This window comes from Megalopta genalis, chromosome 1 (assembly GCF_051020955.1).
Source record: "Megalopta genalis isolate 19385.01 chromosome 1, iyMegGena1_principal, whole genome shotgun sequence".
Lineage (NCBI taxonomy): Eukaryota > Metazoa > Arthropoda > Insecta > Hymenoptera > Halictidae > Megalopta > Megalopta genalis.
In genome coordinates this window covers 35,590,354-35,613,134 of record NC_135013.1, presented here as the reverse complement: position 1 = coordinate 35,613,134, position 22,781 = coordinate 35,590,354, and the positions used below count along the sequence as shown (strand labels likewise).

Genomic DNA, 22,781 nt, shown 5'->3' with positions numbered 1-22,781 from the left:
GACGTCGCCTGCTACCGCCGCGTCCGCTACACGCCGTGCCTTGTACGGCGAGTCTCCGCGTATCCGTGCTCCTTCTTCAACGTTTTGAAACAATTTACGTTGTTCCCGAACAATTTCAACGTTTGCACGGAGAGAAATCGATATCGCGATTCGCTAACGATTCTGTCGGCGGAAAAGTCGGAAAGAAGAGCGATCCCTGGTTTTAGGGACGATCGGGCTACCTGCCGCGCGGAAGCGTTAATATTCAATCTTCACGGCAAATTAGACGCATCCTACAAGCGGCATAATTCGTATCTCTCTCTCTCTCTCTCTCTCTCTCTCTCTCTCTCTCTCGAGCGCGCGCGGCAAACTGCCGATGATGAGGTAATTCCGGCGCGGCGGATCGCGGAAAAAACGCGACGGAAGAGCGCGCGTTACGATCCTCGTGCCATTACCATTGCCGCGCGCTGCGCCGCGCCGCGCCGTGGCAAAAACCGTTCGCTAACTGCAGGAAGTTTATTAACGATATTTATCGGCTCGATCGATTCGAATCGCACCGGTTGCCAGCCGATTATCGACGCTTTTCCGCCGACAGCCGTGGCGCGGGGCGATAAACGGGGGCGCGAGGAGCGTTTTAATCGAGGAAAACCTCTGGAACGATGCGCATTTTTCGCCCAGTCTTCGCAGAAACCGGTCTCGGCGATCGTGCTTTCTTTCCGATCGTCCTGCGAACAGTTATCTTTCGTTTCGCGATTCGACGCGTCTCCTTCTAAAAAAACATCCGTACAGATAGACGGTTGTATCGAAGGAAATGTTACAGGCAAGAACTCTGACCCAGAAATGTCTTAGAAAAATATCGGGACTTTTATGCGATGCGACGACGCGTTCTCTAGAACTTTTCTAGAGAACGCGCGTTGGAAATTTTAAACGCGAAACTCATTATTAAAAAGCGCCGGAATCCGTTCGATCTCCGCGCAGAGGCCTCGCCGCGTTAACAGCTCGGTTTACACCGTTACCCGATGCAATTTGTTCACGCGCCATTATCGAATTAGCTTCTTGCCCGTGCGGCGTGGCGGCTCGTTAACGCGGCTGCTCCCTGAAAAACGCCTAATTCCGATCGAGTAGGATCGCGAGCACGATTGCCAGGTAGGATTGCGACACCCGCGGAAACCGATATATCCGAGTGACGGAGCCCGCGGTAGCCGAGTTTCACGGGAAACCTGTTCCAACGATACCGTGCCACTGCCAGGGGACGTTTTACCGCTAACGGGAAACGGCTGTCGACGAAAAACAACGGCCTGTAATTTCGTACGATTTTTTCCTGGCTCGCGACAGACTCTATTACCGGGAGAATTCTGGGGATCGCGTTAACCGTTCCGCATCGGCTGGTCGCGGAGTTCGCGATTCGGTAAACGTTTCGCGCTACCGGGTAAGAGTGCGTAATCGACGATCAGAATTTATCGCGTGACAAACTTTCTCCCGTCCAGAAGCCGACGTTTTTAGCGAACGGTCGTCGAAACGTCTCGTTCGTTCGCGGGCCGCGGAAAAGTTCTTACGACACACGATCGCGCCGGTTAAATACCGCGCGCAATTTTCTTCGATTTACCGTCGTTCGTATTTTTCTGCCGTTTCCTGCGGCGGTTTTGCCTCGTTCGTTTACCGTTTTAATCGAAATAAACGTGTTTACTTTTCATCGAAATTTACGATTGGAAAGATCGACGAGGCGAATAGCGGCGGAGCGAGATCGAGGTTCGCGGCGGACGATAAACGATAGTATTCCAATAAGAACGCGCCGGGCAGCCTGGAAAATTGCCGGTTGGATAAATTATTTGCAAGAGTCGACGTTCGGCGTTCTAGAAGAACTTCCGTGGATCATCTCGGATCCTGATCGAGTCAAAATTTTTAAGCTCGACGCGCGAACCCGGCGCCTCGACGACGCGTCCGTTTCGAACCGCCCGCTGCACCGGCACGAAATAACGCAGAAACGTTCCGGACGGAGCAAGGACCGCGAGGATCTTCGGAACTTTCTATCCTCGCGGGACGTTTCGCGAATTCCGCCCCGCGCGCGATCACGCCTCCCTTTCCCACGTGGTTGCGTAATCGCGCGCGTACAATCTCTGAGAAAATCTGCCGACGCTCTCGGTTCGCGCCGCGAGATCTCGGCACGGGCTGGATCGCCGGACGATCCGTAGATTTCATTTGGATCGCCGTTCCGTCGAACCTCGATCAATTTTTCTCCGAATGCCGAGAATCTTTGACTCGGTCGTGGTTCGTCCTCCGGGGCGTTCGTTCGGCTCCGGCGAGAGCTGCCAAGCCACGCCCGTGCCAGGACTCCTCGAGAGACGGCACAGAGAGAATTTGCTCCCTTGGAAATAGTTGGGACTCTTTTTCCGTCGATCGAACACAGCGAAGAGATCGAGAACAAATTGTAGCGTTTCGAACGCGTTTCGGATTATTCGGATCGACGCAGCGCCTCGACCAATTTCTCGGTCGAGCCCGCGACGCCGCTGAATTCCGGCCATTAATTGTTCCTCGATCGATCGCGTGCCTCGGCCCGAATCGATGTAACCATTATATCGGACACGTTCGATTCGAAGAGCCGTGGAAATAAATAACCGAACGTGGAAAGGTGCAAAAGGTTTCTAGCCGGGGTCCAGCCTCGTGGCCGCGTGGAAACGAGAAGGCATTCCACGAGAGAGCGAAGGCGAACGCGAAGGCGAAGGCGGAATCATATCGCGATTAAAGGCTCGTAGCTCACTGGAAACGACAAGCTGACTTATCGCCGATTGGAAACCACGTATCCACGTACCGCGGGGATACGCGCCGGTGGTGGGAACGCCACGCAGAAAACCCTTTGAATTTAATTGGAATCCCTTATCGCGCGGAGCTTCGAGGGAGAGAAGGGTGGACGCGCGGCGCGCTTCCCTCTCTCTCCGCGAGCCGTGCCGAGCCGTGGCGAGCCTGATTAATTTCAGCCGCAACGATCCTCCCGGTGGTAATGACAGAGACACTCCGCGGTTAGGATGTTGCCGCGGTGCTCGGCGCGAGACGCGCGGTGCCTTCGACCGCAGGATCAACGAACAAGCTACCTTTCCGATTCAATTATATCGTTCCTTCGTTTTTCCGCGCAACAAATGCTCGCACTGCCCGACCGATATTCTCTGTCGCTTCTGATATAAACACACATTACGTAAATATATATATATATATATATATATATATATATCCGATCTCGACGGTTTATAGTTCTCTAACCTTTGGAATATTGGAACCAGGATAAACTCTTTAACAACGACGAACGAATTTTTTATATATATTATATAATGATAATAAATATAATATATATAAAAAATTCGTTCGTCGTTGTTAAAGAGTTTATCCTGTGGTTCCACTACTCCAAAGGTTAAAGAACTATAAATCGTCGAGATCTCGTTTTTTACGATACGCGCGAAACGAAACCTGCCGTTGCATAGAATTCGGCTCGCGGCGTACGAATTTTCCGGCGAAAATCTGTCTACGTGGAAATTTGACAAATTCCGAAGCAAAGACGTTCAGCGACAATCGTTGGAACGGATTTAAGAATTCGAACGTATCTCGCTTTTCGAGCTCGAGGCGGTCGAGCCCGAGTTGGATCGGTTATAGTTACGGCATTCGGATGTTCGCACGGTTGATTCTCCGTGGCGTCGTCGCGCTAACCGCTCTCTGTTTATACCGTCAATTGTCAGAGGGGAAAATGGGTCAGGTACGATTTAACCGTGCCGCGCAAATCATCGTCGCCGCACGGCCGACCCAGTTTCCTCCTCTCCGATCGAACGAGATGCCATTGTTGCCGTAAAACCGAATCGCGTTACCAGATCTCGACGCGGCGAATTTCTCCTCGCGCGTCCGTCCGTATCCCGCGCGGAAAATCAATCGCATCGTCGTTACTCTCGCCGAACGGGGGATCGTTCGCGTTAATAGATTGCAGAATTTCACGCGTTTACGGCGCGCACGATTTAAATCCGACTGTAACGAACAATTCGTCACGGTTCGATGTATCCTCGGCGGGATCGATGAACTTCTATTGAATTTTCCGATCGACGGTCGCTGCACGGCCGTTCGTACCATCCGGGAGTGATTCGCGTGAAATCGACGACGAGGAGGAACTATGGCAATCGATATCTTAAGTATTTGCTCTATAATTCGATCGTCCGCGGTTTGGTCGATCCTTCGATCTCTAACGATACATTAGACGATAGCGGAAAAGTTTCGATCGCGTTCGAACGCGGTTAATCGACAAACGAGTTCGATATAAATTGGAACGATAAAGGTCGAGGCGCGTACCGAACGATGTCGGTCACATATTATAAATATTGTTGATCCATCCGAGATCGCTGTCCGAAGCGACGTCGATGAAATATCTACGGACGTCGTAAAGAGGACGTAAGTAACGAGGTCGCGACGACGCTTGTAACGGCAATAATAATTTCTACGAGCAACCGCCGAGGCGATCGCTCCCGAATAGAAGCATCCCGATCGGACGACGCGGGAAGAACGCGAAGAGAGGTCGACGCGGCATAAATATCGTAGATCGAAAATCGACTCGGACCGTTCGTTATTTATCTACCGATGAGAAATCGATCGGCGACGGCGCCCGCGCTCGGAAGAAAAATCGTCCGGTCCGAATAAACGAGCAACGTCGGATGCTCGGCGGAGGCTCGCGCAGCCTCGGGGCCGCGTCTCTTATCTAAAGAGGAAACCGGAAGAGGATCGCGTGGAACCGGCGTGTCTCGGCGAGGCCTGCGCGAGAGCGGCGTTGCTCGGGTACCTTTGCCTTTATCCCGGGGCTATTTCTACGTGTTACGTATATTCGTGTGTACCGACCTAGTTTCTCGGTGGAACAGGCTGGTCCGGAGCTCGGCCGTTCTCCGTGCTGATTCATCCTACGTCTGGCCTTGTCTTCGGCTCTCAGCTTATCCCTGGTCGGCGGCGACGCGCTGCTCGCTGGCTGATCCTTGTAGCTGGACCTACCCTCGCTCGGAACTATCGGCGGCTTCTCCGTCAGCGACGAGCCGCTCGTCGACGGACCGCCGCTCGACGCGCTCGAGTAAACTGCGCCGACCGTCGCGCCGTTCATCGCGGACGTCGCCGTCGAGGTCGACGGCGACGGGGACGGGGACGGGGACGGGGACGACGAGGGCACCGACACGGCCGCCAAATAGCCGGAGCTTCCGTTCTCCAGAGGGCCGCCGCTCCTCAGCGGAGACACCGAGTTGTTTCTGTGCTCGCTGCTGGCCTCCGAGCTGCCGTTGCTCGTCACCGAGCTGCTGGACGTGGTCACCACGCTGCTCGTCACCAGAGACGACGAGGAGGAGAACACGGAGGAGCAGAGGTCCGACGGCACGCTCGCTTCCGGGATCCACGTGTTGCTGCGCGGCTCCGAGCGGCAGCTGTTGAACCGCGGACGAGGAGGATTCGGAGTGTTGCCTGAAAATTCGGACATTGTTCGGCGAGTTTCTATCCTGGGCGAAGGGAAGGAGTTCGTTTATAGACTCGCGACTAAATCGTATCGGACGATCGAATCGTACGGTCGAGAAGAATCGCGCCGCCGCTTCGATTTAACGCGAAGCGCTTAAACTGCGAAAAATTACGCCAACGGAATCGACCGGAATCGATCGAAGCGGCACGTTTCGTTCGGACGGTTCTATTCGTCGGCAACGCCGACTCTTTGTCCTCGTTATTTTAATCGATCGACGATTATTTTCCGTCTCCGACTACGCGAAAGCCACGAATCGGTCCCGGAGAGAACGTCTCGACACCGGCGCGGCGCGGCGACGCGTTATTTATGCCGCGGCTCGTTGATGTAAGTGTCGCTCGATGAGGCATTGCGTCACGAATCCATTGAAAGCGCAACCTTTGGTTGTACATTCGAGAATTATTGGCCGCGTAAACGACAGGGACAGCGGCCTGGAACGGAACGGAACGGCCCAACGAATTACTACTTACTCCTGATCGTCGGTGTGACCTGAAGAATGGTCGTCTGTCCGCCCGGGAACGTGGCGTTTCGCTTGTGCCGGCCCTGGAACAGTTGAAACGGTTAAATATCGCGGCAAATAAAACGGCAAATCGCGTACCTATAAAATATACGTATTATGCGTTAGGTGCGTTTAGGGAGCGGTGGTTCGGCGTCGAGGAAGAGACGGACGCTTCTCGTCGATATCGTCGAAGGGGTGTAAGCGTCCGCGGTCGCGGCAGCAGGGGCCGATTAAAAATCACGGCGATTATCTTCCCGCGGCCGGTATGCCGTAGAATTTGCACGTGGGCGGAGGTACGAAGGCGGCGCGGACTCGACGGGCGCGGGTCGGGCGCGGGCCGGGCCGGGCGCGGGCTGGTTCGCGGCTCGCGGCAGGCGGTCGGCAATAACGGCTAGATAAGAGTAACGCTGATAATATTCCGCGAAGGTGGCTCTTCCCTTTTCCGCGGTGTGCATAATTCATAAGAACGGTGCCGCGCGACGCCGAACAGACGCGGACACGAACGTTTCAATCGAGCTCGGGCAGCGCTACGAGCGCGATCCAGCCGCGTCTGCAAATGCCGGGCTGATGGATCGCGCCACTGGCCGCCGTAATAACGATCAATTTATCAGTGGAACTGGCCCGTAATCGGCTCGAATGAAACGGACGATCGGAGCGTAACTCGGCTTCGCCGATTCCCGCGACGGCCTTCGGAGAAATACGAGGGTAACGCGAACTTTCGGAGAACGGGCGAACGTTGGAGCCGAACCGCGCCCGAAGATGCTCGTAACTGGATCGTTTATGCGCTCGGTTCGCTCCGAGGATGCCACCGGACGGCGCGCGATTAGCGATAACGCGCTAATGTTAGAGTTGTTTCGCCCCATCGGAAAAATTCGCTGTCGGACCGCTCTATCGCGTCTATGGGATTTTCTACGATTTTCAACGTCGCAGTCGTTGCCCGAACGTTCGTAATTTCCGCGCGAAGCCATCGCGAGAGCACGAGTCGCGCGCGCGTTTCAGCGTTAAAGGTATCGGCCGCTGCTGGAATCTCTCGCGAACGTTTCGTCGGTGCCCTCGCGAAGAAAGTAGACCGTCGACGGGACGGCTTGAGAGAACGGGTTTCGCGCGTTCGCGAGAAAAACGAGTAGGCGAAAAGCATGACTCGAGGGGCTTCCCCGGCTGTCGATGGTTGGAACCGGGGGACTAGATAACCGCGAGCGAAGCGATAAAACGGAAACGGTGCGTGGCTTGACGCGAAAGAAGATCGAGAGATCGGGACTCGGGAATGAAGTTACTCGACGAAGATAGAGAGGCGGCATCGAGGCCGCGTGGAACGCGTTCGCTCCGCGGCTCGGCGCGCTCGCGGATCATTTCGCAATTAACGAGGCTCGTTTAAATGGGATCGGACAGGTGTTCCCACGCGGGAAGAAGCCGGTGCTTTCGCGCTCGCGTCCACCGCGTATGTATTTGGTTTCGCGATCGGACGACGCGCGACTCTGCGATTCCGACGGCATTTCGCGTCGCGGCAGCGCCGAGCTGCGGCCACGGCCGGTCCCCGGCGATGGAGGAAGAAAAATAAAACGGAGCCCCGTTTCCTGCGCGTTCACCGTTCGCGTACGCTCCCGTGTTGGCGTACGTACGCGCCTCGCCTTGGCCTCGTAACGTAATCGTACGTTTACACCGGCTAGCCGGCCGGCCGGCAGGTCCACCGGCGCGGCGCGGCCGAGCCGAGCCGAGCCGAGGTGTTTCCATTTGCCGATCGATCGTTCCTTGCGTAACCGAATCGATCGAGCGACGCCTAACGCGCGGGACAATGCGCGAAGGTACTACGCGGGATCCTCGATCTCCGCGAGAATCTGCATCGCGAAAGATTCGTCGGCTCGACGATGTTGGAACAAAGATTCGGTACGTCGACGCAGATTTCCCATTCCCCGATCGATCAACTTTTTACGCAACTCCCGTTGTTGTCAGGAAAGCGATTGTCTCCCGATGACGGGCGTACACGGTCGATCGTCGATCGACAGCGGCGAACACGGCATCCGACGATCTCGCGAAGATCGCGGCGGAGATAAATTCCTGGCTTGTATCGTTTCAACGGGGACTCGAGTGGGACGCGTTTCAAAATCCGATGGCGAAGATCGGCCCGACGAAGCGCTCGTCTATTCGTTTTCCAGCACCTTTTCGGATCCTCTGGAACAGCGAAAAGATAGCTCCACCGGCGGAACACCGAAAATATCCGGAACGCGGCGAGAGAAAAGATTCGAGAGAAAGGTCGGCCAGGTCTCGGTCGAGAGAAGGCCGCTAGGAGCAGCTAGAAAGCGCGCGAGACCCGCGCTCAATTAAAATTAATTGAGATACAAACGCCTCTATCGACAAACTTAATCCCCGGAGCGCGAGCGGTCTGAATGGCTGTCGGATCGAGCTGAATCGGCCGGCCGGGAATCGAATTGAATCGTCCCCGGGGATTAACAAACACGGAGGACTTTGGTCGGCCGTTCATTGTCCCTCGTTCGCAGCGTCGCGTCGCCGCGAGTCGCGGCGAGTCGCCGCGAGTCGCCGCGCCGCGCCGGCATAATCGGGCTCCTCTATTCCTGCGGCGAGTGTCGAAAAGAAACGAGCAAAGAACCCCGCATCGCGAGCAACAGTCCTTCGAGGCGAGCGCGAATCCCGGGGAGCAGGCCGGAGGAAAGGAGAGGAGCGGAGAGGAGAGGAGAGGAGAGGAGACGAGAGAAAAGGACAGTAGGGCCCCGCTCGCGCGGATCGCTCGACGTCGACGACGAGAACAGACCCGACTGCCTTCCAGCTCGCATTATTTCGCGCGGTAACGAGCGTGACGCCGCGACAGCCCGCGCTAATGATCGAGCATTATCGCACTTTTGCCGAGCTCGTTTCTTCGCCGGGCGCTCGCGGGAATTAACCGGCGGACCGGACACACTGGACACTCCACCGCATTACCTGGCCAACCACCGACAATGTTTATTCGGAAGTATACATTATGTACCTACTCGACTCACCGGTTTTCAAACCACCCTCCCTCCCGCCTTTCTTTCGCTAACGTATTAATTCGAGGTTCTTTACGTTCGCGACTCGACGATACCGCCACTTGCCAGTACATAACTTGTCAGGCGTGATCGAGCTTCGAGAGCTATTCCAAAGCAGACCGTAAAGTGTCTCGCATTTGAGATTCGACACCGCTCGAAACGAAGAACCGTGAACGATGCTTCGACGTCCGTGCTCGCGAGTTCCTATCGATCTATCGGCGCGTTGCGTTGTTCCGGAAAGCTTCGAATTTGTCCGAATACGTTTGCCCGGAACCGTAGAAATCGGTTTCGAGCAGCGAATTACGCGTTTCAGGCCCAGCCCTGAAAAAGAAGTACCCGACTCCCGACGGGCCCGCCGCGCGCCTCGCCGCGCCGCGCCATGCGGCTGTCATTCGTTGATTACGGTGCGCCGCATAATCATTACTGCATCCTTCTGCGTCATGCTTGTTACGCGTGCAGTTATACCAGAGTTGCGGCCGACTTGTCTCACCGCACCGGCGGAAATGGCTTTAATAAGGCAGCGCGCGGATCGACGGGAAACATTGTCGTTTTACCGTTTTCCCAGCGACTGCGATCAACCGTTGAAACTTTATTTCCGCGGACAACTTTGCTTGACTTTTCTATTCGAACGGTCGAGACCTTTTTTTTCGACGCAACCTTTTATTCGAACATCGTTGCGATCGCGGGTTGTTGAAACGTTCGATCGGACGTGACACACCTTCTTCGTGAAATATTGAAGCAATTCAGAGGGAGAAAATGGAGTATTACGACTTTAAACGACAACGCGCGTACGGTTAATTCGATTATTCGATATCGTGGACGTCGCAGGCGCGCGGGACGATGTCAGCGAACGAGTTGGCGCGGACTTTTTCGTCGGGAACGGAAATGGGAACTGGAACTGGAACGGGAACGGGAACGGAAACGGAAACGGAAACGGAAACGGAAACGGAAACGGGAACGAACGGGAACGAACGGGAACGAACGGGAACGTACCTTGTTCCTCGAGTAGACTTGGAGCACGTCGGCCCACCATCGCGTCTCCTCGCGACACGTGCCCTTCACGAAGGTGACGCCCTCGGGCGAGGTCACGGCGAGGCTGTAAGGATGTCCGGTGATGTCCTCGGCTGCGGCGACCTCCAGCACGCGAGTCATGTCGATCCTCGCTTGGGGTACCGTCTCCGGCTGCAACAAAAACCCAATGTCACCGGTTAATCGCGGCGCTTCGATCGGTAATCTGTCGCGGTAGCCGGCAATTCGTTCGAGTAATCGTTCGACGGACGGCGATCTCGTTTAATAATACGATAATTCAATGCCGATTGGTGGACCATTGTAAATTATAGCAGCGTGCTCGGAACCGCGACGGTTCTTCGACGACCTCCGGAATCGTGCCGCAGTTTTATGCAAACTCGTTCGCTTCGCGCGGTGCCGCTACCTGCTCGATAAAAGCATAATTGCTGCTCCGTTAACCTCTCGACTTACGAGATTCTCGTTGCGTAAATTTCGAACGGCGTCTACCAAATACGGACGCTGTACGTCCGTTTTACGAGTCTTCGCTTATGCACGCGTGCGCCTTGTTTGTTCAAATTCGATGTTCAACCAAATGTCGACGCACGATAAACGATGCAATCTTCCGCTCGAGCGGATAAATGCGCGTCTGTTTTTTCGGAGCGTCTGTAAATTAGGAGGAACCACGAATATATCCGAGGGATACCAATGGGCGCGCGTGCACAGGGTGTCCGTGCGAAATGAAAATGGTCGGCGTCGATCGCGAGCGACGGTCGTTCGTACCGGAATTCTAGCGAATCCTTGGGGCGCGAAGAGGAGAATAAATAGTCGCAGATCGAACTCGTTGGATTTTCGCTGAAACGCGGATCCGCGGTCGAGCAAATCAACGACGAGCCCGACCGCGCGCGGTTCTTGTTTCCGCGAAATTTCCATTCCTCCGATCGGTAAATCGGTCGCTGGAGAAAGCGTTTCGGCGATAGGCTATCGGCTCGCGTCTAGAACGCGAAACGATGTTTTTATCGGCCGTTCCCGATGAGCCGCGAGGCCCGGGCGCCGGGCACCCGGCAATTCCGCGGTTTATTTGTCGAGCGCCGGTTTTATTGCTCGGCCGGCCGCGGCCGGGATAATTTAGTGCCTCGTAACGCGGACGACGGTAAAAACCGCGGAGGGGCGAATAAAATCTTCCGGTGTTACTTTGTCGCCGATTTCGGGCGCGAACGGGCTCGGTCCCCAGCGGGGTCCGCGGCGCGGCGCGGCGTCTCCCGCGCGGAAACGCGTCGTTCCGCGCGCAATAAGCGGCGTTACGAGCCCGGGCTGCTCGCCACTCGTAAAAGCGGTGCTTTCGCGGGAATAACGCCTTATTACTATGTCGGCGAATAGTTCTCGCCTCGTAAAACGAAATCGAGCCGACCGGACGCGCGGCGACGATTCGACGAGCCGGAAATCGCGGGCCCCTTCGGAGACGCTGCTGGGACGCTGGGTCGCGACCCGCGTCAAGGTCACCGGTAGTCTTATTTTTCCGGAGCCAGGTAAAACGGGCACGATCCGTCATTGCATGGAATACGCAGATTTTACGTTCGTCGTTGCATCGTACGCGTCGGCATGCTAGAACTTGGAAATTCGTTCAATAATTTTCTAACAAAGAGTCTTCGAACTGAATTTTACGATCCAGATCGGTACGCGGCGATCGGCGCAAGCTGCGTCGACAGTCGAAACCGGCGGTCGTGTCGCGAGTCGTGACAAAGTATCGGTAATCGAGCGGCAATTAACCTTTCGACGTTCGAACGCGATCGACGCGACGCGGAGACGAGGACACGGGGAATGGAGACGAGGTGGTGGCAGACAGCGGAATCGAAAGAAGCGACCGGCTGTCAGCCGCTGACACGCGGAAAAAATTGAAGAGGGATCACGGTTATTCGTGATCGCGGGACGAGCGCAAAAAAGTAGCTGCTTCGATTCCCCCGAGACGACAGCCAGTCCTGGCCCGCGGAGATCGCTTACCCGGAAGACTTCAGACCCGAAACCTTCCGGACACCTGCCTAATTTCCCATTCATCTCGCTGTCTCGCGTTCGAATCGGTCGATGCCCCGTTTAGACGAGATCGCGGGAGAGCCTGAAAGAGCCCCCCCCCCTTCCCCCATTCGCTGTTTCGACGCGGACAGACGGGATGATACGCGAGCAAATTGGCTCGGAAAGCAGACGTTCGCCGCGAGTATTCGGCGCCACTTTCGTCGCATTCGCGAACAGAAGAAATCTGAAGAGGGTTATTCGGGACAATTTGCGGAGCTTGCTTTGGTTCGCGCGTTCAAAGCGAAGGCGCGAGACGACACGCGACGATCTGCCCGGAAAGGGGAGCCGCGTCGTCCGACGTGCCCTCCGCGAATTAATTAGCGTGGGAATTAAAGCGAATTACGGGGCAAGAGTCGCGAATGCTAGCGGTCGAAAGACTCGAGTGCCCGACCTCGAGATTCGGTTTGCCTCGCGAACCTTGGGTCGGCTTGCCGGAATCCCGATCTATACATATACAAAAGTATGGTCCAACGACGCGCGAACGAGTTTCGTAACGACGCATTTTTTTATAGCTTCGGCTTAAGATTAAGATTAAACAAGAAAATGTTGAAACGCGACGGGAGATAACATTTTGGAGACGAAGCTGCACGTTTATCGCAATTTCGACGACAGCGACGTATGCAGGAAAACTCGGAGAAACGATTTAAACGCGTGCCGGTCAGTTTGTAAAATTTCCAGAAGTTCGTTTCAGGATTTATTCGATGAAAGAAGGAATTCCGAAGTTGTCGACGCGACGAGAAAAATGGATGCCCGTGGAATCGCATCCGGCGCGAAGCGACTACGTGAAATCCGTCGAATGTAGATTTTCGCCTCGGTGGAAGCGGTTCATTAGCCGGTCTCCGGCGATAAAAGAGCCCGGTAACGGTAAAGGTTCGTCAGCGGCCGCTTATGCCTTCTACCGCTTAATCAAGCGCCGCGCGTGAAACAAGACGAGCCGCGCGGTTAACGCGGTCGTCGCGGTCGTCGCGTCGCCGCGGAGCAAAAGATCCGCGATGGAAAAAATCCCCGTTAAATCGCGCGTCTCCGCTTCTTCGGCTCGTTCGAAGCGATTAAACGACGGGACGCTAGGCCGCGTGCACCGGAGGTGTAGGCAGAAATCATCGAGAGAAAGAAACGGAAAAAGAGAGAGAGAGAGAGAGAGAGAGAGAGAGAGGGAGGGAGAGAAGACGTATGTAAAATGTAAATTTTTCCGTGCACGCGAGGAGAGGAGAAATATGACCGCGCCCGCGGAATGATGCACAAGCGAACGAGCTCCTCTCGCGTTTCGAGAATTACGTCGCAGCCGCGCGGCGCGGCGCGGCGCGCCGAATGCAACAAAAACAAACGAAAAAATAGCTGGCGGCCGTGAATTATGCGCGGCCGCGGACACGCGATTCATGCAACTCTTCCGAGCGCCGTGGCCGGCCGGGACTCTTGCTTCCGCGGCATCGGAGCGAGATTCTTACGAGATCCTGCGCCGATTGGAAGAATCTCCTCCGCTTAGCTTTATTAATACCCCGTGAACGCTTCTTGTCCGGCCTTCCGCGGAACACTAGATCGCATCGCCGCGCGGCACCGGTTCCTCTCCGAGCACGCGTCGCTCGCTCTTTCGCTCTTTCGACTTTCCTGAAACTGCGCAATCTTCGACTCTAGTCCGTCCTTCTACGCTTTCCGGTTCGAGATATCGCAGTTTACAGTTCGACTCGGGAATTTGTGAAATTTGAAAAAAGGAACGCGAGATACGCGCTGCGTCGACCAGCTGCGAAGAAGGAAGCCGGCGCCGCGAACTTTGCACAGACCGTATCCCGAAGTTTCCTCGACGCGATCGACGTCTCGGAAACGAGCGTTCGGTTGCCACGGTTCGACGATCGGTGATTCTTGTTTAAGAGATCCGCGACGTTAATCCGGGCAGCGTGAAGTCATTGCGCGCAACAATTCCGGCAGATCTAAATCGATTCGGTTGGTCGTAAGAATCGCGACAACGGCCGGCCCGACGGAACCGCGTCCAGCTGCGGATAGTCGTGGGCAGCTAATCGAGCTACCCGGCTAACCCGTATTTATAACCCAGAAACGGCGACGTTAAATTCCAGCGAGCGCTTAATAACAGCCACGACAAAAGCGGCGGCATACCGTTAGCTTGTTTGCCGGCGCGGCGCGCGTTGCCGCACGAAATCATCGTGGATCGCGTTTCGCGAGCGTAAAACCCGCGCCGAGTCCACGGTCTACGATCGACGCCAATAAAATCCGCGATTTAGAAATGCCCGGGCCCCGACGAAAATTCCTGGCACGCCGCAGGCTGCACGCTGCGCACCGAGGTGCACGTTGGGAGTATTGCACGGACCGCGCGCCGGCGTCTTACTTTCTATTATCCGCGTTCTTGCCACGGCTGAATGGAGACCGTACAATTAACCACACTTGACGTTCGTACACAACGATCCATGAAACGTCCAACGCTCCCGAGACCGGAGCGGGACCCGAGCGAGGGGCGAGCGAGGGCCGAGCTCGGTTCACTTTGTTGCCCGACGACTACAATTTGTTATTTGTTTATACGCCGCGCCGACCGGTGCACGCGCGTGCAGGCGTCGCGTGGGTGGGACCAAAGAAGGCGAACCGGAGCGCGTGCTCCAAGAGCGACCGCGATTCCGTAACGCGCCGAAGCCGATCCACCGAGATCGATCGATCCTCCGCCGCGTCTCGGAATCTCTTCGTTCGGAATTCTCCGAATCGCGTGGCAATCGCGAGAATCGGAAATCGAAAGGGGCCATCCCAGCGCCGAAATATTCTGGCAGCGAACCGAGGACGTTTATCTTCGATTTTATGCAGGAGTCGAGGAACGTCCGGCGGAAGAAACCGAGAGGACGCGATCCGGAATAAACGTAGGATAAAATCGGCGATCCATCGAGGGGGCCCGAGCGGACGGGAGCCTCTATTAAGCTCCTGGATGCGCGCACCGGATAGTCGGCGGATTACGCCGAGCGCACGCGGGGCCCACGGCCCAGACGTGTACGACGCGACGATACATCATGGCCGGCGCGCGTCCGGCTGCAGTCGCGGCCACGACTGCGGCCGATATGTATACGAGATCGTCCCGATCCAGGTTTTTCCTGCACGCGCGACGTATTTATTAGCGGGGATCGGTTCGTTCGAGGAGATGTCCTCGCGCTCCGCGTTTTGATTTATCTCGGACGGTCGGACGGTCGGACGGCCGCTGGAGAATGTCGTTAACTCGGCCGGCCGTGATTACAGGCCGCGGACCCCGTAACCAGCAGAATTTATAAACCGACGTTTGTCGAGTCTCGTCGCGTATCCGGTACTACGCGGACGTTTTCTAGTTCGTTCGTAATCGGAAAGAACTTTCGATCGATGCGACACCTTGTCGCTGGTTTCGGTCGGTCGGAAGTTTCGACTCGCGGATGGAAGCGACGGGAATCGGAAAGGGTAAGAGAGCCGGCGGCGAGCGAGAGAAACCGTATAAAGCTGCAGTTTTCTTCCAGCGCCGCTAAAAAAGGTATGCACGGCCTGGGAGCGCGTTGAAATTGTAGTAGGCGAACGTGGAAGCAAGAAACGGCTAGACGCGGTGTGCCACGCGCGAGAGAAACGGCCGAGAGCTCGGAAAGCTAAAAAAGCGAAATAAACTGTGGCAGGTTGGGCTCGGGTCGTCGAGAATCTGGTAGCAGCAGGTTTCTTTGTGACCCGGTTGCGGTGTCCTGGGAGTGTATACCAGAGCAGAGCAGGACGGAACGGAACGGAACGGAACGCGCAGATAAGATCCGCGCAGCTTATGTAAAACACGAGTTGTCGCGCCCCGCGGCGGTTTCTTCATCTTCCAGCCGATCTCCTCCCGGCCTCTTCTACCCTCTCGGAAAACCATCTCGCTACCACCGGCCAATAATCTTTCGATCTTTCCGTGTTACGCCAAAGAGAGTGCTCTCGCGCGGTGTTCGCGCGTGCACCGCCGAGAGAAACTTCTCCGTCCGACTTTGTCTTCGGCAGCTTCGCCTCCCGTCGACCGAAGGTCGTCTGGAACGAGCGTTTCAAGGCTTTCGAAGCTCGGCTCGGCGAGCGTACGCGCCGCCGAGAGTCTTTGCCCGGCTCCCCCTCCGATCCGGCCTCTAATTAATTGCCGCAATTAAAACGTAACGCCCTGGCCGAGTCGCCGGCGAATTTACAGAAATTAGCGACGCTTATCGCCTGGACCTCTTCCAGCCTCGCGTCGCCTCGCGTCGCCTCGCGTCGCTCGTGTCCTCGGTGGGATTTACGTGGACGAAAACCTGAGCGGGAACCGTGCGCTATCTCGCGAAAAATACGCGCGTACGTCGCGTAAAAGGCTTCGACCCGAGAGCTGCCGAGGAGAGCGGAGAAGGCGCGAGAAGAAGCGGATCGTCGCTCGCGCCGCGCCGCGCCGAGCCGCCGATTGACTAACTAGCTCGCACCGACGTTTCGACGCTCGCTCGATCAGCTCGCGGATTCTTTCCGCGAGCGAGACACGGCTCGGCTCGCTATTATTGCTCCGCAATGTTTATTAACTGCGGTACACGCGCCGCTCGGCGCGCGCATTAATCTTGCCCGGTGCCGCGAGATAAGCGAACGCTCGCGTCACTTCGAACGACTGTCTGCATATTATTTGCGTCATCGATAAATCTTCTTAGCGTTACATTAACGGCGGCCCTGATAGAATCGTTGGCAACGATTGATCGACCATCGGGCGGGGGCTGATCGACGGAATAAAGAAACGAAACGAAACAAAGGGAAGAAGAAGAAGAATGCGCGCTCGAGTACCTACGAGGCGAGTTTCGGAGGATTAAGGATCGATCGCCGTTAAGGGAACACCGGGCTCGATCGACACCCTCTTTCCTCGTCGCGAGCTTTCCGCGAGCATTCCGCATCCTCGTCGGTCGCGCCAACGTCGCCGGCGACCGCACTCGAGGCGCAACAACCTGGCTCTTTCGACCTTCTGCGAGCTCTCTCTCTCTCTCTCTCTCTCTCTCTCTCTCTTTCGCTCTCTTTCTCGGTCTCGCTCCTCTATTCTCGCGAAGCGGGCCGGCAATGAAAGCAGCCACCGGCGCACGCGCTCCCCGATGCCGACTGCAATTTGTAACCGGGGCAGAGTCAATTAATAAGGACATCGGCCTATTAATTCAATCGCGCGAGAATCGAACCGCTCCCGGCCACGCGACTCCTCTAAACGCCGAGATTTATTAATTATGAAATTTCCGCGTGACGGAGGGCGCCGCCGGAAATTTCGGAGACGCGTTAGGACTGGCGTCGGCTCGTTACTTGTTCCACGTGGTTCTATTCCTTGACATTTCTCAAGATTATCGCCTCGCTTTATGCACAATTATCCATTTCTGTCATGATTACCAAGCGTCGAGTTAACAACCTATCAGCACCTTCGATCGCAGCGAATTTCATTCGATTTGTCTGTCCAAGGGTTAATTGCCGCTGTACTTTTAGGATCCAAGTAGAATGAGCCAGCGCCCGGTCGGGCAACCAGTCCGCAACCCTTAACGACCGCATCCAAGCATTTACGACATCTTTAACGATATTACGTTATATCGCCGTTACAGCTTCGACGATCCAGCGCGTTTCGACAGAGGGGCGGGAGTAAATTAGGCGATGAACAGACCACTCTGGATCTTCTCGCCTCTTTACCAATCGGCGATCGCTTCGGCGAAAAGTAAAAAAGCGGCGAAAAGTAATCGCCGAATCGTTTACAAACGATTACGTTTCCGCGCGTGTTACATTTTCCACGACCGCGGCATTCGGAAGCTTCGTCGAGACCACCGTCTTCTTACGAGGACACCGGTGTGCCGCGACGACTGCACGCACGAAGCGCATCGGCGGAGTCCGCCGCGAGGCGATTCGCAAAAGGTTAGGCTGAAAAGGTTAAGTTTCCCTCGACAGAGTCCCGAGAACGTTGCCGCTTGGCCAAACCCACGAGAAGCCGTTTTGCAATTTCCCTGAAACGTCGCAAAGACGACTCTCGATGCTATCCTACGATAGCCTTGATAATTGAATATCCGCCGCGATCGCGATGCGGCCGAAGCTGCTGGATAGGTGCTCGCGAGCGGACCGCGGATTTTATTAAACGCGAAGCGGTAAACACACCGAAGAATTTAAACATGCTGTTGCGTTATCTTCGGCTCGTTACAACTATTAAAAGTCGAGATAAATGACCGCGCAGCCGTTGCGTCTCGCGATTAACCCATTTGCATCGCAAAGAAGAAGGAAACGCAACGACCTCGTATCCTGCGTCTTCTCTTCTTTTCTTTCGCGGTAAACGAACGATCCAAAGCTGTCGAATGTTTTTTCGATAAAGTCGCGCCGGTCCAGAAAATTTGCCCGAAATTTGCGAATTAAATATCGGATCGGCAGCGGAGCAACGAACAGCGATCGATAAATGGACGATCCAGCTCCGTAAACGACGCGCGATCTGTCCTCGATTACTCGCGGTAGATTACAATAGATCGCGCGTCGTCGACGTGGAAACGAAGGGACGATGAAAATTTGCATCTCCGGAAAAGCGTGTTCGTTTCGCGGGTCTCGTCGAGGCGGGACCGATAGAAATTCCGTGGATAGTGCGTGGCTCGGCTCGGTAAACTCATCTCGCGCCGAGACGCAAAAGCCACTAGGCTCGGCCCGGCCCGGCCCGGCCCGACTCGCGCATTCCGTCACGTTGCAGGGGAGGAGCTGCTCGCGCCGCATCGCGCGGAGCCGAGCCGAGCCAAGCCGAGCCGAGCCGCGAGGAAATCCATGGTATTCTAATCAGTTTCTAGCCTCCTATCTCTCCGGCGGATGGCCGACAAAGTCGCTTCGGAGAAATCGATGGATCGGTAGTCTCCGCGTGTCGTAATAAACATTAAATGAATATTAAACGCGCCGATCGCGCGGTTAGAACGTTGAACGGGCATCGATGTTCTGGCCGGTGGATGGCGGATTACGAGAAAATTGCGGGGAACAAGCTCGAAATCGAGCATTATGCGGTATTATGTTCCAGTTTGAAAATATCACTCGCGGGAATTACCGTCGTTATCGATCGTTCGGAGAATCGAACGGATCTTGTCCAATATCTTGAAGCAGACAAATCTGGGACATCGAGATCGCCCGAATCGCCGATATTATGCAATTGGATCTATATGGATCTAATGGTAATTTATCGGTTGGTAGGCTGCGCGAACTCTGCCTCGAAACTGCAAACCCTCGGTAACATTCGCGCGTAACATTCGGGAATAAAATAATAGAATAAAAGGATCCATTAGGATTCCAATTCGATCGCACATAATCAACGATCCGGCAGGAGGAGCTCCTTCGACGGGGGATTGCACCGGTTCCTAGATATCGTATCCCGATAGAATTTATACGAGGCGACCGTAATTTAGATCGACCGGCCAGATAGAGCTTAGGACCTGCTAGGCGCTCGAGCCACGCACAATTTAGACGAAATTACAACGTGGAAGCTGCGGGGCTCGCGGCGGCTATTGCCGGAACGGCCATAACTTAATGCCCGGCATAACTTAATCCAATTATAAGTCGGACTTGTTCGGAACCGATCACGGAAGGCCGGCTCCGGCCAATAGACGGCCGATAGACGACCAATGGATAGGCTGCGGCGTTAATCAAGGCCGTCGATAAATCGGATCGATCGCGATCCGATCGCGCGTAAACACTCGGGGAGGATCGGCCGGTTATCAAACCGAAAATTCGTTTCATTTTCCGATTAAGTTCGAAGATAAAATGGTGCTTTTATTTTCGCGATAGGCGAGGCGAGGCGAAGCGAGGCGAGGCGCGGCGTGGCACCGGCTGAAATTAAATCAAAAGGAACGCAACCGTGATTACTCGTGTCCAGCAATATCGTACCTTCTTAACCACCGTGTAAAACGAACGATTTATTAGCATGGAATTTAAGTCTCGGTAACCATGCTATTTGTGAGTAGCGTTATTACCAGACGGATGATTCTAGTCGTTTACGACAAGCACGGTTAGAAAGAAACACGAAACACTGGAAGCACCGGAGATATTTAGAGGTACTGACCCGTTGCTTGTTCGAACTGCTGATCGATAAAGGAAATAAAATTGTAATTTAAAAAAAAAAAAAAGAAAAAGGCGAGGATCTTCGAAATGATAAGGTTCGTTAACCTGGGTTAAATAGAACGATCTAAATCCAGCTCTAACGACATGCCACGACCAGACTCGGTTAATTAAAGCGATCGACTAAACAAAAAGTTCGTTCCAGTATCCGATTAAGCTAGAACATAAAAATTACAAGGTGTTTTTTACAGCTCCTAATGCAGGATTAACCGCGGATCGATGCACCGTGGTTACATTTAATGGAAACGAATGCAATGATAATTACACGCGTCCGGACAAATCGTACAAAACAGAACGGACTCCTCTGTAAATCGACGATCCATTAAAACGAAATTTAAATCGGTCCTGCCGCACCGGTCCGACTGAGAGGCGAGAGGCGATGCTCGCGTTCCGTTAATCAAACCGATAAATCGGCGCGTGCGCGCGCGCGAACCGGGGAAGATCGGTTGGCTGAATTAGACGATTTCGTCGTTTCCAATTTATTCGCAACCTATTATCGCGGCGAGAACACCCGGCCATTTGTTGCCGGTTGGCCGTGGCGGAGAGTGCGAGAGAGAGAGAGAGAGAGAGAGAGAGAGAGAGAGAGAGTGGGAGGAACGGCGTCGGTGGCTCATCGTTTGCCCGCGACTCTCCCGATGGGTTCCGGTTTTATCGATCGTTTTTCGCAGCGAGGTTCCCTCGTCCCCTATGCGAGGCGACGCGAGACGACGCGAGGCGAGGCGAGGCGACGCGACGCGACACTGGTGGGACCTGTTCTCACCGATGAAAAGTTACCAGATCGTTCAGCGTCGACGACGATACGCCCGGCAAAGACCCCCGTTGCTTTTCCAGATGGAACTGGTCGACCGTGCGAAAACGACGCTGCAGAGTCGCCGGTAGGATCACGCCTCGCTACGAACTCGGTTCAGTTGCTCCGGAGAAGCTCTCTCGCAATCGGTAAGAGACGCTATGGCGTAACGTCGATTGGGGAGGAAGCTACAACAGCGGAGCAACGAGTGTTGTCGTAACAAAAATTACAGAATCGGACGAAGGATTTCGAATTCGTAATTCGTTCTTCCCACGTCTCGTTTCTGGTTTCGCACGAACTTAGAATTTGCTCGCGAACTCTTTCGACGCCGCGTCGCAGCCGATGTAAATGCGATCAACTTTTATTCTTCGACGATGATTATCTTGTCTCGTCGTAATTCGGTGTCCTCGCGGAGTTTTACGAGGGAACGGATCGCGAAGGAAGACGGTGCGCGTTTCCGTCGCGAGGCCGAAGTTTCCTGTTCCCGTTCGTCGATCCTCCCGGGTCTCCGATCGATAAGTTACGAACGGTATTCCTTTCGCCGGCGACCTTCGCCATTCCACGATCGAATCGAATCTCGCGGGACCTTCGATCTCCGGCGCGATCGATCCCTCGGCTCGGTCCCGTTACTCTTCGCGCGTACGCACACGGCTGCTCGGTGCTCGCGGGAAAAGGCAGTCATCCTCGCGGAATGCATCGGAGCGACACGCGCGCGGGTCGAGGCAGAGCCGAGGCACGGGCAAAGGCAAAGGCGGTGGCAAAGGCGAAGAGGCGAAGCCAACGATGGAGGCAGAAGGCAGAGGCGAGCGAGTCCGTTCTCCGTCGTCCGCGCGTGTCTGTGTGTTTGCCAGGATGATCTCAAAGGTTAACGATGTTCCACGCTTCGAGCGTGGATGTCCGTCGATCGCGGTGGAAAAGGTGAGAGGGGAGGCCTCGAGATCGTGTCCGTCTCGGCTCGATCCGTTGCTGAAATCCGGAAAAAACGCTGCCACGAACCAAGGACAACGATCGCGGCCCTGTTTCATCGGCGCGATCTTTCGCCGACGAGGAACATCCTCTTCGCCGCTTCGCGCAACTCTCGGCGCGACATTTTCCTTTGTCGAGAATCCCCCGATCTCGTTGCGCAATGTCGCCTCGTCGAACGATTTTTCCCGCTCGGCCGCCTATCCTTTCGCTCGCGGCTTCGGAAGATAGCCGATTCGACCGCTGTACAGGTGTTTCGCTGGCACAACGATCGTCTCCTAACGAGCCCGAGCGCGTTTCTAGGCCGGGAAAATTGACCGTCGATGCGACCCGACCCGCCGAATCGACCCGACCCAGAACGGCACCGAACGGAGGCGGAATCGCTCCGGAGGTCGTTCCAACTCCGACGATCGTCTCCGGAGCTCGAGCTATTCAGGCTCGCGCGTCGCATGACGCAATCGAGAGTGTACGGGAACTGGAACGAAACTCTAGATAGGAGTTGGAATTAGGCCTCGGTGACGCGCGGGTCACCGATGACGCGGCGGAGGCCGACGCGAAGCTCGGATCGGTTCGAATCGTCGCGGAGCAATCGCGACCGCGTTTATTTTCGATGGAACTTTTACAAACTACCGTGGAAGATTGTCTCTACGTGGACGCGGACGTTCCCTCGTATTTTATAGCTCGAATCCAACGTAATTGCGCGAAGATCCGCGGTTCGGTTACCACCGGCGCGCGAAGCTTCTGCAAATATTTAACGAGGGGACATTGTCGGAGCATCGCGGAACGGCATAAATCAGCGGCTCGAATTCGAAGAAACAAGCCCGAGGAAATTGGCGCGGATCTCGGACGCGACGCGCGAAATTACCGGGTCGATAC

At 55.2% G+C, this 22,781-nt stretch overlaps 1 protein-coding gene across 9 annotated transcripts in view; it reads right to left on the bottom strand.

Annotated features, from left to right (window-relative positions):
* The window catches only part of osp (myosin phosphatase Rho interacting protein outspread), a 177,505-nt gene that overhangs the window by 12,224 nt on the left and 142,500 nt on the right, over positions 1–22,781 (bottom strand). For all 9 annotated transcript variants that reach the window (XR_013034906.1, XM_076526676.1, XM_076526683.1 and 6 more), the window contains 3 exons: positions 10,007–10,195; positions 5,965–6,037; positions 4,843–5,445 (listed from right to left, as the gene is read on the bottom strand). Coding sequence is in view for 8 of the 9 variants with exons in the window: in XM_076526676.1 (XP_076382791.1) it covers positions 4,843–5,445; positions 5,965–6,037; positions 10,007–10,195 (865 nt within the window). In the remaining variant the exon portion in view is untranslated. The remainder of the gene's footprint in view (positions 1–4,842; positions 5,446–5,964; positions 6,038–10,006; positions 10,196–22,781) is intronic.